The sequence below is a fragment of the Phoenix dactylifera genome, chromosome 8 (assembly GCF_009389715.1).
Source record: "Phoenix dactylifera cultivar Barhee BC4 chromosome 8, palm_55x_up_171113_PBpolish2nd_filt_p, whole genome shotgun sequence".
NCBI classification, from domain to species: Eukaryota; Viridiplantae; Streptophyta; class Magnoliopsida; order Arecales; family Arecaceae; genus Phoenix; species Phoenix dactylifera.
The window spans coordinates 10,667,510-10,685,623 of record NC_052399.1 but is presented as its reverse complement, the minus strand read 5'-3'; the positions used below and the strand labels follow the sequence as shown (position 1 = coordinate 10,685,623).

General features: G+C 43.7%; 2 protein-coding genes across 2 annotated transcripts; both read right to left on the bottom strand.

The window, feature by feature from the left end:
* Nucleotides 1-558: 558 nt before the first annotated feature.
* LOC103698629 (1,2-dihydroxy-3-keto-5-methylthiopentene dioxygenase 1-like) lies at nt 559-11,806 on the bottom strand. Its single transcript, XM_039128934.1, has 7 exons — nt 11,658-11,806; nt 2,656-2,767; nt 2,461-2,555; nt 2,252-2,366; nt 2,032-2,156; nt 890-960; nt 559-800 (listed from the first exon to the last, which is right to left on the bottom strand). Exons 1-7 carry the CDS (start codon nt 11,673-11,675, stop codon nt 737-739), a joined length of 600 nt encoding a protein of 199 aa, XP_038984862.1. The 5' UTR covers nt 11,676-11,806; the 3' UTR covers nt 559-736.
* Nucleotides 11,807-16,614: 4,808 nt separating this feature from the next.
* On the bottom strand, nt 16,615-18,042 carry LOC120111709. The gene has a single exon (XM_039129568.1). The coding sequence runs from the start codon at nt 18,040-18,042 to the stop codon at nt 16,615-16,617; it is 1,428 nt and encodes a 475-aa protein (XP_038985496.1).
* Nucleotides 18,043-18,114: the final 72 nt, after the last annotated feature.

The window sequence follows — 18,114 nt, the reverse complement described above, 5'->3', positions numbered from 1 at the left end:
GATCTGTATTTCCTCTCTTCTCAATCCAAATCATCATTGTCGTTGATGACATTCTTTTACTTATTTGGTGGTTGCTCTAGTTTTTTTTATTATCTCTCCTTTCTGAAAAAGCTGCAACTGTCCATAGTTTAGTTTCTCTCACCTCTCTTTTTCACGATCTAAATTGCAGGACTTCCTGTCAAGGTTTTGTAGACTATCAACTAATTCTATTCTCCTCTCTATTTTCAACAAATCCGGTATATCAAGTACTGCCCTTGACTTCAATTTCCTGCAAACCCTTCCATCCTACATAAATTATTCAACCTCTTCTTGCCACCCTCACCTTTGCCTGGGGGAGACAAACTGCTTGCCTCACCTTAGGTTAGTGAGAATCCCTGCTAGTAGATGCAACAACAAGAGACTTGGATAAATTGCCTTCCTTTTGTGGAACAATGCACCTAGATTTTGGATAGATTTGGATAACTATAGTTGCTTGGTTACCTTGCTTGAAACAATTATAAGAACTCCTTGCTTAGTTATCATTCCATGTCCAAACCTTAATATCCAAAAATGCAGAACTATCAAAAACCAGAGGAAGTTAAAGAGTATTGTTTTATTACTGACAAGTAGATAGGAAACTTAAGCAAGCACACATAGACCAACACAAGCCATCACGTATAGGTCATATGTGTACAATTTATTCAGCTGCATGATGATTCTTATGCAATGTTATAAGACTATGCAGTTCAGCAGTGCATCAACGAGCTTCAACGGCATGGCCACCAACTTCCTTCTTTGCAAAAGTTTCAAGATACTCTTTCCTGCAAACATTCAGCCAATATAACGCCACAACTGTCAAAATTCAAAAGGCCAGCACTCCAGATAAAAAGAAACAGGAACTTTGTTTTACCTAGCAGGGAGATCATCATGCGGCCGGTTATACGGAGTCCAGATGGGCTCGCCCACAAAGAGCCGCATTGCCTAGAAAGCCAATATGTAGTTAAAATAAGCAGGTAAGAAGCACAGGTTTTAAAGCCATAATGTTTAGATTCATTTGATTCTGAACCTCAGCATTCATAATGTTTTATTTTATTTTATTTATTTATTATTTATTTTATTTATTTATTTTTTATTTTTTTTGATACAATGGTACCTCACACTACACGCATATGAGAGTATCCATAAGAGTCGTGGACAAGAAGACGATGAAGGGGAAAAGGGGTGGACTCAAAACTCTCCCATAAAAGTTTTTCTGAACAGTATGCCGCAAAGGAGACAACCCAGTCCGCTGCACTATTCGCCTTCCGAAACACGGATGGCCGGAAAGCCTCAAGCTCCCGTACCAGCTCACACATGTCACGCAAAAGTGGGTGCCAGGCGCCCCGCCTGTGCCTATCAACACTATTAAATCCAGCCGATCACCATAGCAGTGTTTCCTTCGAGATGGATGTACTTCGCTTCCAGCACGGTCTTTGGCATAAGTAATGCCCTCCCACGCTGCCCCATAGTGTTTTATCAATTCCATATGCCCAATGTAGTCTTGCTCACATCACAAAGAGAGTAACGAACATGCAGGAGGATAAAACATATACACAACAAAGAAGACATTCATTTGGAGTAGGTGCCCCGTTAACGAAAAAGGATAGACCAGGCGCTTGGTTCATTTTATATCTCCAAGATTTTATGAGATTGATTCTCCAACTCGACAAGGATAAGTGGTAAACTCTTACAAATACTCTTTGTAAATGATTTAAACTTCTTCACTTCTTAGACCTAATATTGATAATGACTTGTTGGTTAAAACAAATTATGAAAATTCTCCTCTAGGATCTAATCACCGGTGTAAATGGGAATTGCATACGTGGTCTGTTCTCAAGTATTTATGGTTACGTGAGGATCCTAAGTCCACTGTGGACGAAACAGTGCATATAATCAAGCAAAAAGTAACCATATAAAATAATAGAACCAGGAAACAGCTGATAGTCATGCCAAATAGTTCCTTGGTTGCACATGACATGAACATGTTCAAGAAATCAAGTAACAATGGGATACCTTAATGTAGTTGTTTGTATCAAGCGTAAAACGATGGTAAATTCCAGCAGGTAAGACAATCATGCCACCCTTCTTGACTGCTATACGAATCCAGCGATCATTTTCATCTCTCACATCAAAGTACCCTTGAAAGAAAAAAGTGAAGATTAAGAAACTAGAAAAACATAAGACAATGGTATTCTTGGCTCAGAAATAATTCCAAACATGCAAAAACTCTTACCACTTCCTTCAAGGCAATAGCGGATCTCTTCATCAGTGTGCAGGTGCTCTTCAAAGAAACTCTTTATCTTATCCTCGTAGTTTGACAGCTTTTCTGGACAAACATCACATATGTCCTGAAAAACCATGCCAAACAATTCATGATCTATCAGAAACTCTTTATCTTCTCCATCTCTTTGACACAGAAAAGAAGAAAAGATAACGACAAACCATGTAAGAATAACCTCGTGCTTCACGAATTTTTTTCAAGTCCCCATCAGTTTCATAGTTACCACCAGTGAGACGCCAGCTGACTATTCCCAGTTCTACATAGAAAAAGTACTAACAGGTTTCCCTCACTAGTTCACAAGTGCATTGGAGAGAGATGAACAACATAATTACATATTTATATACAAAGATATGAACCTGAAAGTTTCTCCAGAGAAACAAACTCCTTGGGCTCACGGTGATGGGGAAGTCTCTGGTCTCCATCATCATCATCCATATACCAAGCTTGAAGAACCTCCTCCTTGCCATCCTGAATTGAACAGAAAATAAAATATAATTGTTTATTGTACCCTTAGCTGCTATAAGTTTCTATCTGATTACAAATGCTTGGGTGTTTAAACCATGGTATGCTGTACTGTACCGAACCGGACGATACCAAGCATACCATACTGTACCGGTTCGGTACCGGTATGGGAGGCATACCGACCTTCGGTACGTCAAAAAAATTTCATACCATACCGTACTGATACTATGCTAGTGTAGCACTAGTACGAGTCCGATACCGGTACGGCGAACCTTAGTTTAAACTAAGCTGGATCATTTCTGGTGTGTTTCCACAACGTGGCTGGTGACCGGCTGAAAGCAAAAGGCTAATTTACAATTTTATGATTGCATTTTCACATTTCTGCATCTAGGGCAAAGAAGTCTAGTCGACTTGTAATCGAGGAGAAAATTTCTTCAATTTTTAACATCAGACGATAAGCCATTTGTTATGTTGACAAAGGTGAGCACCTCCTGGCTAAAATCATGTAGTTAGGATATCTACTGATTTTGACCAATCTAAGATTGACTTAGATTAGGCTACATATATATCCCTATTAATAGTCTCTACAATTCTTTAATTTAGGATTTGGAATGTTGAATTCAAGCAAGGAGGAGAAACTTCGCAATTTCTTTGAATTTTAGCATCAGAAGGCAAGTGGATTTTAATGTTGACACAATGACATCACCTTTTACTTTAAATCGTGTGGTGCTGTGTTATATGGGCACACGTGTCTAGCTCCAAAATTCCATGTTAGATACGTATCAGACACTTGGATACTTACAAAAATCTTTGGAAGCCACTTTTAGATATTGGAAGAGTTCAACTCTTCCAACAATGAGTTTGATCATCTATTTTGATATTATCTGTTCATTTCAGATATTAGTAAAAAATATAGATACTGAAACAACTTTACAAAATATTATTTTTTTAAAACATTAAGTTAATTTGGATGTTTGAATGAGAAACATGTATAATGAAGGATTTGACAAACAATGTTTTTTCAATATTTTCTTTTTAATGCTTAAACGAACAATATTTAAAGGTACAAATATATGATTTAGTTAAAAATATAATTTATCCTACGCGTTCCCTTTGTTGAGTTAGATACTTAGATATGCATTGGAATCTGATTCTTGTATTAAAGCAACCGATGACTTAGTTTAGACTTTGTAAATATCATGATGAATCGACTGCAATTCTCATTGTCTAGGCTTTATGAGTATCACTATCAAGAGATATCTTCAACTCCCGTATATCTTTCTCCCAATCTCTCACTTCCTATGCTTCCACCTCTCCACCACGCCTCTCATTTCTTCATAATCTCCTCAAATGTCCTTTTCAATCACGTATCTTCCCATACTCTATTTCCTCGCAACCCCTTCCTTTGCTATCATGTATCTTCTCAGTCCCAAGAATCAACTCCCCTATTTATTATCCTATTTATTATACAAACTTTATCTTTCCAAAATTTCTTCACTACTTAGTTTTTCCTCCTAACATGTTAGTACAAGCCCATTTTCTTCCTGTATCTCCTAGTTCTTCTCTTAGTAGCAGGAATCTTTTAGTTGAGGTGTTGCAACTACTTCAACATCTCCTTGGAAACTCATCCCTGCACCCACTTTCTTATCAAAAGAATTTAGAGACCTGCTTACCTGCACCCACACCTGAATCCACTCTTGCACTTGCACCTGCTTGTGGTAACTATGGGTCTTTTATCTCCCTCTTCTACCATCCTAGTTCTTCTATCTCCTCTTGTTCATTCTATTTTTTCTCTCCTTTATCTTTTTCCTCCTCTTTAATAAATTATATACCATGAGGTAATATACTGAACACTGCCAATGCCACTACTTGTGTCAAGCACACTAGCATGCAAGTAGCACTATGACAGTGCTACATGCCAACGAGACACTATATATAATGCATACTCTCCCTGCCAGATTATATGTGCCGACTGGCACTTTAATTCATGAGCAAAATACATCTTTATCCCAAGACCCTGAAGCAAGCCCTTTTAATCTTAGGAACCTTTATATCTAGATACTTCAGCATAGATTTTCCCAGCATACAATCATTCAACAATGTAAACCAAATCTGATCCATTTGAAGAACTTGGCAAGTAAATTAAGCCTCTGGTCTCCCTTTAATTAGTTGTTGAATAACCACTGACATCATGGGCCAAGAAATTGGTAATATTTAAAAAGACCCCTTACCCTGCCTTGCATACTACCTACACAATTCCCTAGTACTAGGCCTAATCCAAACCAGCAATGATTGCATCCAATAAATCACTGACCACTCAAGTGTATCCTTGCAACTACATCATACCTTAGACCACTTAAGTATAGGCTTACACAAGGTTCGCCGTCTTAGTACCAGACTCCGTACCAGTGCCATACTAGCACAGTGTCGGTACAATATGGTACGAATTTTTTTTGGCGTACCGATACTCGGTACGCCATCTATACCGGGTACCAGTACCGAACCGGTACAGTACGGTATGCCCCATACTGCCCAGTTCAGTACGGTGTGACGTACATAGGGCTTGCAACTAGTAATTGAACACATCTCCATAATTGCATCTTTTGTACATCAACACACTCAAGCATAGGCCTACAACCTTGTTAGGTCCAAACCAAGACAATCAAGACCTGCATTTGACTTGATTTTCTTTCTAAGTCAAGAGTTTGGACAAGTACACGCTCCATTAGCTAATCAAGTCGGATTGGCTCAAATCCACAGAAAACTTCTCTATGGCCAAGGCAAGCAAGACATATACCTAATAAAATGCACATTCTGGTCTAGATACGGCCACATCTAAGTCTAAGTTTAATGCAACTATGCAAGACAAAAGGAACATGCACTAATTTTTCTCTGTTTAGAATGAAGACTAATAACAACATAGTCACGAGTAAAGAAAATTTAAAAAGGCGGTTAGTGCAGATTGCTACCACCAATTTTATTGATATGGAGATGATTCAACCTCAATCAAGACTTCAAACTTCTAATAAATAGCCTAAATATCCAATCTACAAACATGAAAAAGGCAACAAGGTGAGCTATAACAGGTCAGGACATGGATTTTTTGAGTTGGATCAAACTGAGGCCTGTCAGATCAAGTCATCAAATGCTTTAACCTTAGTTACCAAAAGTGGGTGTATGTGCAAAACCGGACTCATGTGTAGGTATGGGGAAGTAAAAACCCTTTTAGTTAAAAAATTCTTACGACGCAGGCACAAGAATGAGTTTCTAGGAAGATTCAAAAATGAATGTGCCATCCTAAGTGCAAGGCTCCTGCTACTAAAGTTTTACCTGCTGTACACCCAGTAAGTACACAAACTGACTAGACGCCAGGTCAGTAGAAAAAATATGGCTCTGACCTTATTTTACAAATGGGCCACTTTCTAGACACAATCTCTATCTACAAGTTTAAAAAACCAGGATCTGACTCATTTGTGAGCCTACTCAAGTGGCAATAAGAATAAAAAGCACCGACAATGCAATGTGCATTGACAACAAAATAATGCAATATCTAAAGCTCTTCGTTGGATACATATTACCTTTTAGAGATACCAATTCAACCATATACCTTAATATTGAATGATTTAAATTAGATTTTCCTCAAATTAAAAAAAAAAAAAAAAACAATCTTTGTTTCTCATGCTAAACTTTGATGTCTTGCAAGTAAGTTTCTAATGTTTATAGTGCAAAAATTATATTCTTTCAAATGTACATCATGATTTTGGAGGCTTATCACAACATTCTTATGTCTACTAAAGGCATATATTGGACCTTGTTCTTAGTGCACACGATTACCCTTCTCCTTAAAAAGAAAGTTTACCCAATAATAGAATAGCAAGATAGGAAGAATAACCAAGAGTAGAGAACTCTCAAACTCACATAACATGGAGAAGAGAACTAGAATTTTTATTCAATTCAAGATAGTGTTCTATAATGGCTAGGCAACCCTATTTATAGATGTAGGATCCCTTGAACCTATACATGACTGTGTCCACATTCATTTCTTGCTGAAAAGGTAAGAGAATTTACAAATAAGGAAAATAATCATAGAAAAGAATCTCCCCTATAATCTACTAGGATTTGATTTGGTACAAATGCGAAAAGTCGTCGCAGAAATAATCATTATCTCTCCTCATGATTGGATTGGATCTGTAATTGACTTAATATCGAGCCTTTCTAAGTCTGCCTAAAAAGTTGATGATATCAGCCTTATTTGACCATATCTTTAAGGTTTGTTTTCTTCATTTATAGGCTTCCCAAACTTATGTTGGGCCTAGTGCTGAACCCCTTGGTTCCTCTAGTCAGTCTCAGACATAAACTGAGTCAGATATATGTCCGCTATGTGGCATCAGTTCAGAAGTTGCCCTTTGGTTCTAAAATTTTTCCTCAATCATTTCAAATAATTCAGTTTATATCATGCCAAAACCAGTAAAGTCCAAGCCTAATACCTTATTGGAATATGCTTTTAATGTTTCTTTAGTAGGATAACAAGACCTTATAGAGTTCCCTCTATCTGGAAGTTATATAGCTAGTTCCAAGACAGTCCAAGTGGGAATATCTTTATGAAAAGTCACACCCACAAACTTAAGCATATCTTAGTGAATCATCAAAAAGTCATAAATCCATTTCTTCATCATGGGTTGCATCATAGAACTCATTAGGAATATTATTCTTTGATTGTTTCTTTAGTAGGATAACAAGACCTAACAGAGTTCCCTCTATCTGGAAGTTATATAGCTAGTTCCAACACAGTCCAAGGGGCAATATCTTTATGAAAAGTCACACCCACAAACTTAAGCATATCTTAGTGAATCATCAAAAAAGTCATAAATCCATTTCTTCATGGTGGGTTGCATCATAATGTAACAACAACTCATTAGGAATATTATTCTTTGATTATTTTAGGTTGATTTACGATGGATGACTTGAAAAGTAAGATGCCAATCAGAAATGTTAGGTAAGCAAGGTGCTGGGCTAGATTAAGGATTCAAAATTGAAATGCAAAGAATAATATTCTGATAAAATTCAATACTCATCATCAATCACAAGTGCCATACCAACCAGTACCATCTGGTACTAGGCATACCATGTTGTACCTCTAAGATACTTGTATGATACAAGGCCAGATAGGGTACTATACAGATATCTGGTACAGCTACTGTCTCACCTCTAACAATGTATCATGTGTCATGTCAGTACGGAATATAACGTTAGGGGTGCAAATGGGTCGGGTCGGATCGGGTCCTAGGTGACCCCGATCTGACCCGGTTTTTTGTTCGGATCTTAATTTTGGACCCAGACCCGACCCGGTTGAAGATCGGGTCGGGTCGGGTTCGGGTCCGAGTCGGGTCGGGTTCGGGTCTGAGTCAAGTCGGTTTTTTATATTTTTGGGAAAGAATTTGGGCAAATCTAATTTGGTCATATCATAATTATGAGGTGCTGGGTGACCCATGACTTGAAAGACTTGCAATTGATCTCCAGTCAGAACAGATGACCCCGACTTACTAACTAAGTCGGTCTACAAGCCAAATTTCATATCACACTATTTTTTGTCCATATGACTGATTGGACGGAACTTGGTGTCTCCCAGCTCCCCTCTCACGAGGACAAAAAAAATCCCAGGCCTTCTTCCAAAATCCAATTCCTTTGCAGAAAACTGGCACATGACCCATATTCAGTTCGGTGCTCCCTCACTTCCTCCCAGTAAAAGTTAAAAAAAAACAGAAACCAAAAAACCGAAGGAAAAAAAAAAAAGAAAAGCCAGCTACCGAGACACCAGAGGTATCAACAGTGTAATAGACCAAGAGAGGATCCTGACGGACCAATAGTGCCACGACCCACATAAAAAAAAGAAAAAAAAAACTCTCTTTTGCTTTTTCCCCCTCTCTCTTTCTCTCTTCGGGTCCATTCGGGTCGGGTCGGGTCCGTTCGATAAACCCAGACCCGACCCAGAAAATGATTCGGGTCCAATTTTAGGACCCGACCCGGACCCGCGAGTCCTAAAATTCGGGGTCAGGTCGGGTCTACGCGGGTCGGGCCAGGTCGGGTCTCGGATCAACCCGACCCATTTGCAGCCTTATATACCGTACCAACCTGTATTATATAGGTAATCTACCGAAATGGCGCTCAATACTAGTACAGTAAACCCTGGTCACAATGATAGCTCAATGGGGTCTTACAACACAATATGATACAATATTAACTAGTGGAACCATAGGTTCAGCCTACTTAGAACACATTATCATACATATTAACAAGTGGAACCATAAGTTCAGCCTTTGCAAAACAACAACTATATATGTTCCATCCCAACAAATTCTTAAGCTAAAACATTAGCTAGATTAGTCATTTCAGACCTCAAATTAACAATGGGCCCCTACATGGAACTTCAGTTCGGTTGAAAAGAAACATATGGCATAAATGATTTTAAGAGACTAATTGCCAATCAAGAAGAGGTAAAATACTAAATGTTACGAATGGGTAGGCAAAAAGTAAACAAGGAACATTGTACAATCATTCCCTTCACCAAAGTTCTTCATGAGGAACTATTCTTTCACTAATCAATCAAAACAGAAGCAACAATCAATTAGTATTGCAGTAATTCCTTGAGATTGTTAGAAAAGTAGGGATTTAGAGAAGTCATATTTTTGATAATTAAGAAAACATAAGTCCATTCAATAGTGAGAAAAGTTGGTGAACAAAGTCTATATACTTTGGTGAGCGATGAAAAAGGCAAGCCTTTATACATCAATACTCCACATGCTCAAAAACAAACTTCAAGGTCAAGATTGAAAATTGTGTTTCAAAATGGGAAGCTTATAAGCCAGTTGAGGAATGTCTTGCCGCATGATCTTTGTCTGAAGGATATAAGCCTAGGTTGAAGCTTAGTTGTAGAAGTGGGTGTGGGTGAGGGGGTGGATTCAGGTGCCAGTGTGAGGAAGGTGGGTCTCTTAGAAATAAATAATAAGAAATTTCTCAGAACCAAGTGGAGTACAAGATTCCAGGGAGATTTGGAAGAAAGTGTGCCACCCTAAGAAGAAGATGTCTACTTCCTGCTTATCTCGATGGTTTTTTTGCCAATTTCAACTGAAACTGATTGAAACAAACTGAGAGTCCTAAATTTAGCAAATTTTTGATAATCAAAAATCAATTTCAGTTCAATTCCTTAGTTCTTTTGAGTTTTTAGGTTTTTTTTCTTTTTTTTTTTCGGGTAGGGGGCGCAGGGGGGAGGGGCGGGTGGTTCCCGGGGGGGGGGGGGGGGGAGGAGAAAGAAGCAACCTCCCTACCTCTTGGGACATTTTGAAAAAGAAACAACATGAGGAAATAAAAGGCATCGCAGAAGAACCAGGCAGATGCCTATTAATTGATCAGATATTTCTTTTAGAAGGGAACTTACTAGCGGGTGATAAATTAAGCCTCTGAGAAGTGCCTCTGTTTACATCTGATATATTGCAAATTCTAAGAACATCTGGGTTTTTCAATAGATTGTTTGAGGAAAGAATGAGGAGAGGGGTTTATAAGTAGATCAACCACCCAAAATTTTGTATACTTACAAGATCTAAGCTCAGATATTCAAGTTTTGAACTCATATACCAAAACTATATGGCTTAAAGTCAGCAGACTGTCATTAAAAATATAAGGGCAATTACATTGTAATAAAAACATGATTGTTTTTATAATAATTTCATGCGAATGGAATTGTGAGAGGAAGTCAGATAAATTTGACTTTAACCTTCTTACTCCTGAAGTAAATTTCATTATCCAATCCTATCGTGATGCAAAACATTAGAAATATCCAATTGGACACACTAACTTTCCCTTTTATTATTTTATATATTAAGTAGCTATATCTGCATATACTTACTTACCAAATGCACAAAAATTCTTTCATTGTGTTCGAAAACTGAAACATACAACCTACGTTGCACTAAATATATATCTATTCTATGACCTAGAATTGAATTGAATTTGAAAAATCTGGTCCCATTGGATCCACAAAATTTTAAGTTTTTGTACCTGAGGAGAATAAGAATCCATTCTATTTGTTTCGGTGCATAATAGTTGAATCTATAAACCTAGAGATTGCAAACAATGCCTTAAACTTCTTGAAATTATTCTGCTTTTCAACTTTTGTCAAAAAAACAAAGTTAATATGACCAAGACTACCAAAATAAAACTCAAGCAGCTTAGTCAAAATCACATCCAAAGATAAGTTTTGAATCTAAGATGAATCACCATCCAACCACAGTACAACAAAAGATGTTTCACCAATCTGAGACTGATGAATGAAATTGGCCCTCCTTTGAGACTATAGAAGATCATAGCAGTCCAACTCATAGCACCTTTTACCTTTGACAACATATGCAAGAAGCGCATGTTTTCTAATTTAATCATCATAGAGTAAATCGCTGATAGGGAGAGATCATGTTAGGCTCTCGCCTCCATGAAAGCGACCATCTATGAAGAGATGATTAAGTGAACTACACATTAAAAAAGCATGAAGACTTTGTGCGGTTAAAAGCAACGAAAAAGAAAACCTAATATTTATAGATCCAGCCCATTCTAGTTTACTTTTCCCACATCGTTTTTCTCTTTTATGCCTCAGTTCTATGAGCTTCCCAACACAAAGCAGCATCCGGCAAAGAAAGGTTTAATCCGTTCTCCGTGAAAAAGATTAAGGGTCGATCAGGATCTCAATAACACAAAGCATATCAAAAGAGAAGGACACCAAACATCAAAAAAAGAAAAGCAGTTACGATTTCATCTCAAGAACAAGAAAAATTGGAATTGGTTGAAATTTTGTTAAAATCTTCAGATGCCGATCAAAATTTTTGAGGGGAAAGAGGAAAGGATTTACCTGGAAGTAGGTCTCCATCTTGCCCCTTTTTTCTCTCCTCTCGCGCGATTCCCGAAACTTCGAGGCAACGCGCAGGGGTTTAAATAGGACCAAAACTTCGCGGAGTATAAAACACGGTGTCGGAAAAGATTTGTTCGATCCCGGTTACCATCCTTCGACGCACCCCATCATACACACGAATTGTTCCCGGGCCCACATGTTGCTGATTTCGCAGCCGCATCATAACATTCCATCCAATAATCGTGCGTCACGTGGCCAGAAACTCTGTGCAGGAAATTGGCCCCTGCGAGTTGAGGTGAGCGGTGACGAGAGGGCGTATTTGACTGCGGCTACGTTTCCCCAACCAACACTCCAGGACGGATGGGAATCCGGTGATACATTGATGCACGAGCGTTAAGGTGTTTAATTTATAGAGTACATTTTGTTTTAGCTTGCTCGTGACCGTGGATAATAACTTGGCGGGGTCGGTTTCGGCGACACGTAGTATTTTCTTTGGAGAGAACATTTGCGCCCAGATTCATTGAACCTGGTCAAATTTTCAATTTGAAAACAGATACGTCACCTGGATTTTTCAGTGGGCGACATGGATTGTATCTGAGAGAGATTCACCTGGAAGAAAATCGAGGGTGGCACACTGGGGCACACACTGCGACAGAGGGGCAATTTCTGCCTCAAAATATTTAAAAAATTATAGAAGATTATCGCTTCTTTCAAAATATTCATGTTTGAATAGCCCTCCTCCTCCTCCTCCTTCTTCTTCTTTTTTTTTTTTTTTTTTTTTTTTTTTTTTTTTTGTTTGTTGCTAATACGGGTGGATCATACCTGTCGGGTACGGATACACCCAATAAAGTCAAAAAATAGGATACCTCGGAGTGCCAAAGGCAACTCCCCATCACCTGTCCACAATGTGTCTCCGGAATGGCGAGCTACAAATGCAGCCACCCAATCCGCAGCCCCATTGGCTTCACGGTAGATGTGCTTGGCCTGAAAGGCCCCTCCATCCCTCGCCATAGTCCATATATCACGAAGCAAAGGGTGGTCACTACCGTCACCCTTAGGACCCTCTCGGATCCAACTGATAACGGTGGCAGAATCACCCTCTAGGGTGATAGACCTAGCCTGTAACACGCACCGGGCATGTCGAAAGCCTGCCCAGGCAACGCTCAGCTCCGCACTCGGAACCGAGGTATCAAATAAGTGACTACCACCAGCGGCTACAACCCTAGCGAAAGGGTCCCGAATGACGAAGCCCGCACCACCCCTCGTGCCACCATCCAGGACTGACCCGTCAAAATTGACCTTGAGGAAACTCGGGGGTGGGGGCTCCCAGGTGAAAAACACCGTGTGAGATACTGCCGAAGCATGGTGGGGGCCCCAGATGTCCCGAGCTGTCAAGGTCCCTCCAGTGGTGGAAGCATGACACATCTCTGCCGCCTGACTACGGGCGCTCTCGGCCACAAATCTCGGCGACATACATCGTTCACAAAATATACGAGCGTTCCTGGCCAACCAGATCTGGTAGGCAGTGCAGCTCACTCGAGTCACCTCCTGACGAAGCGCCGGGGACTCCGAGGCCTGGCGCATGGCCCGTAAGAACTGGTCCCTACAGATCCATACCGGCTGCGGGACCCCTGCCAGACGCCAAGTATCCCTCGCCCTAGAGCACCGAAACAAGGCATGGTCGACCGTCTCGGCCACACCGCACACCCCACACTCCAGGGGGATCCTCAAACCTCGTCCACCAAGCACTGCTCTCGTTGGAAGACGGTCCCAGACCACCTTCCAGAGGAACAGCGCAACCCTCGGGAGGAGGCCCAATCGCCAGATCCAGGCACAGTCAGGACCAGGTACATACTCCCGCCTAAGAATGCGAGAAAGGACGCTCATCCTGACTCTGGGACTGGTCGAGGAGCTCCACACTCGTACATCTGGTCCACCACTCTGTGGCAGAGGGAGGGAGCGAATCCGCTCCGCTAGATGCTCCTCGAAGAAGCGGGCTAATCGAATCTCATCCCATCCAGCCTCCCCGGGAGTCATAAGATCACAGACCTGTAAACCCTCCCCAGCCTCAATACTAACAGTAGTCGGCCAACGGCACAGGGGGAGGCCATCAACCCATGAGTCCCTGGTCACTTCAATACTGCGGCCATCGCCTATCAGCCATCGAGTGTGATCCGACACCATGGGCACATATCTCGCAATCTCACGCCATAAAAAGGAACACCCCCGCCCTCCTCGAACACCGCCCTCCCGGCCTACCCCCCCATAGCGGGCGGTCATGATCCGGGTCCAGAAACTCTGCGGCTCCAGGATGAAGCGGGAAGCATGCCGGACGAGGAGCAACTCTCGTCTCTCCCGGAGAGACAACACCCCAAGGCCACCCTCCCTGAGAGGGAGGCAAATACTCTCCCATGCCACCAGGTGCACCCCACGGCCCCCCCCAAGCGAGCCCCATAAGAAGCCCCGAATCAGTCGCTCAATCTTTAGTAGGACGGATCTTGGTACCACCGTGCAAGTCATGAGATAGATAGGCATAGAGCCCAAGACAGATCTAATCAGCAAAACTCTACCCATCATAGATAGAGACGCTGCTCGCCAGCCCTCTAGCCTACTCTGGACCCGTTGCACCATCCCGGAGCACTCAGATACACGCAGTCTCCTACCTGTAATTGGAACACCCAGGTATGTCCAGGTCCCGTCCTGTCAGGCATCTCCAGAATCCTCCGAATCTCACGTCGAACCCCGGGTGGCGAACTCGGGCTAAAGGAGATAGAGGATTTCTGGGCATTCACTCTCTGACCAGATGCATAGCAATAGGCGGCCAAAGCCCGCCTAATAGCCAGGGCATCTGCTGCGCGGGCACGCGTCAGGAGTAGGCAGTCATCGGCGAATAGTAAATGGGATATCGGCTGGGCCCCTAGAGCTGGGACGTAAGCCTCCAGCTCTCCGGCGGCACATGCAGCCCGCAGCAATCGAGACAAAACATCAGAACAGATGATGAATAGGTACGGGGATAGCGGGCATCCCTGCCGAAGCCCCATAGTAGAACTAAAGAATGGGGACGGAGAGCCGTTGATCAAGATGGAGAACCGCGGACTCCGAACACACCCCATAACCCAACCAATCCAGGTCTCATGGAAACCCAGACTCTCCAAAGCTCGCCTAAGAAAACTCCACCTGATTCTATCGTAAGCTCGCTCCATATCCAGCTTGATAGCCATCAGGCTTCGACGCTTCGGGGCCCGTCGAAGATCCCACATCATCTCTTGGGCCACCATAGCGTTATCGAAAATACTCCTACCTCCAACAAAAGCACCTTGCTCTTGACAAATAATGCCGGAGAGAAAAGGCTTCATACGATCCATCAGAATTCTTGCCACCACTTTGTATAAAGTAGTGCACAAACTGATCGGTCTAAAGTGGCTCGGCTCGGACGCATCCGTTCGCTTAGGTATAAGCGTGACAAAAGTGGCCTTCCAGTCGTCAGGCATACCTGACCGACTAAAGAAACACAGGACCGTTTCTACCACTGCGAACCGAACGATGCTCCAGTATCTCCGGAAAAAGAAAGGAGGGAAGCCATCTGGGCCCGGAGCCCTGTCCTCGCCCAGTGCCCAGACAGCCTCTCGCACCTCCCCCTCCGTCACTGGTCGAACCAATAGTGCATTCGCAGCCACTCCGATTTGGGATTCAGCTCTCGGGAGTAGGCCGGCAACGTCCGACCCACTATCCTCCGTCCAACGGGAGCAAAAGAACTCGAGTAGGATGTGGCTAATCGCCGAATCATCGTCCACCCAATGACCCCGCTCATCCCGCAAGGAACGAATAGTGTTCCTCTGCCTCCTAATAACCGTCAATCGGTGAAAAAAACTAGTGTTCCGGTCACCCTCTCTGACCCACTGAATTTTGGATTTCTGTCTCCAGAAAATCTCATGTTGCCGTAGGATCGAGTGGTGGGTGGCGAGTAGTCCCCGGAGGCTCACCATATCAGCCTCTGGGAGCACGCCCACCTGATCCTCCCTACTTTGGAGGTCAACAATCGCACCCTCCACATCTTCCAGCTTCCTAAAAATATCACCTACGACCTCCCGATTCCAGCGGCGTAGCCGTCGCTTCGTCAATTCCAGTTTTCGTGAAACCCTCTGCATGGCGTCGCCGTGGACCGGCAGACCCCAAGCTCCCCGGACGATGTCCCAGGATTGAGGAAAGGATAGCCAAACTTTCTCGAAACGGAATGGGCTACGATGACTCGAGCCTGATGCCGTCGAGAGCAGCAAAGGACAATGATCCGAAGCAATCCGAGTAAGATGGCTGACCCTATAGGACGGGAATCTGATGAGCCAGTCAGTAGAAGCAACAACCCGGTCCAGTCGCTCCCACACCCTAGCTCGTCCGGATTGGTTGTTACACCAAGTGAAGCGCGGACCTGAGAAACCCAGATCTACTAGGCCGTTCCGCGAGAGGAAATCGCGGAACTCCCTCCTATCCACAGAGTCAGTGAAGGCCCTGCCTCCTCGTTTCTCACTCTCCTCCAAGATACAATTGAAGTCACCCACCATCACAGACGGAAGGCCCAGAGCAATTAGGTGGGTGAGCTCGTCCCACAGAACCCTCCTGGTTCGATGGTTAGTGCTAGCATACACTCCGCACAAGACCCACGGAGCAGCGTTAGGTTCCGAGATGGTCATGATGACCTGTTGGGAGCAGTTGTGGAATACGTCAATCGTAGCCACACCCCGCTTCCACAGAGCCACAATGCCCCCCGACAACCCCTGGGAGTCTACTGCATACGACTCCCAGTCAACCTCTAACCGTCGTAAGACACGACTGAGTCCTCTACCGGAGAGTCGTGTTTCATAAAGTAGGCAGATCTCCGGACTATGGATCTGGACCAGCCGCCTAAAGGATGACATAAAGGCCGGCTTAGCCGCCCCTCTACAATTCCACGCAAGAATCCTCATGGGGAAAAGTCCGAGAGGTCGGCCACAGGCTCATCGACCCTCTGGGCCATAGGGTCTATCTCCACCTCACGATCAGGATCAACCTGCTGACCCACATCCGTACTAGTCCCGGACACGACTCGCAACACATTCGCAGCCACTTCGATTTGGGATTCAGCTCTCGGGAGCAGGCCGGCAACGTCCGACCCACTATCCTCCGTCCAACGGGAGCAAAAGAACTCGAGTAGGATGTGGCTAATCGCCGAATCATCGTCCACCCAATGACCCCGCTCATCCCACAAGGAACGAATAGTGTTCCTCTGCCTCCTAATAACCGTCGATCGGTGAAAAAAACTAGTGTTCCGGTCACCCTCTCTGACCCACTGAATTCTGGATTTCTGTCTCCAGAAAATCTCATGTTGCCGTAGGATCGAGTGGTGGGTGGCGAGTAGTCCCCGGAGGCTCACCATATCAGCCTCTGGGAGCACGCCCACCTGATCCTCCCTACTTTGGAGGTCAGCAATCGCACCCTCCACATCTTCCAGCTTCCTAAAAATATCACCTACGACCTCCCGATTCCAGCGGCGTAGCCGTCGCTTGGTCAATTCCAGTTTTCGTGAAACCCTCTGCATGGCGTCGCCGTGGACCGGCAGACCCCAAGCTCCCCGGACGATGTCCCAGGATTGAGGAAAGGATAGCCAAACTTTCTCGAAACGGAATGGGCTACGATGACTTGAGCCTGATGCCGTCGAGAGCAGCAAAGGACAATGATCCGAAGCAATCCGAGTAAGATGGCTGACCCTATAGGACGGGAATCTGATGAGCCAGTCAGTAGAAGCAACAACCCGGTCCAGTCGCTCCCACACCCTAGCTCGTCCGGATTGGTTGTTACACCAAGTGAAGCGCGGACCTGAGAAACCCAGATCTACTAGGCCGTTCCGCGAGAGGAAATCGCGGAACTCCCTCCTATCCACAGAGTCAGTGAAGGCCCTGCCTCCTCGTTTCTCACTCTCCTCCAAGATACAATTGAAGTCACCCACCATCACAGACGGAAGGCCCAGAGCAATTAGGTGGGTGAGCTCGTCCCACAGAACCCTCCTGGTTCGATGGTTAGTGCTAGCATACACTCCGCACAAGACCCACGGAGCAGCGTTAGGTTCCGAGATGGTCATGATGACCTGTTGGGAGCAGTTGTGGAATACGTCAATCGTAGCCACACCCCGCTTCCACAGAGCCACAATGCCCCCCGACAACCCCTGGGAGTCTACTGCATACGACTCCCAGTCAACCTCTAACCGTCGTAAGACATGACTGAGTCCTCTACCGGAGAGTCGTGTTTCATAAAGTAGGCAGATCTCCGGACTATGGATCTGGACCAGCCGCCTAAAGGATGACATAAAGGCCGGCTTAGCCGCCCCTCTACAATTCCACGCAAGAATCCTCATGGGGAAAAGTCCGAGAGGTCGGCCACAGGCTCATCGACCCTCTGGGCCATAGGGTCTATCTCCACCTCACGA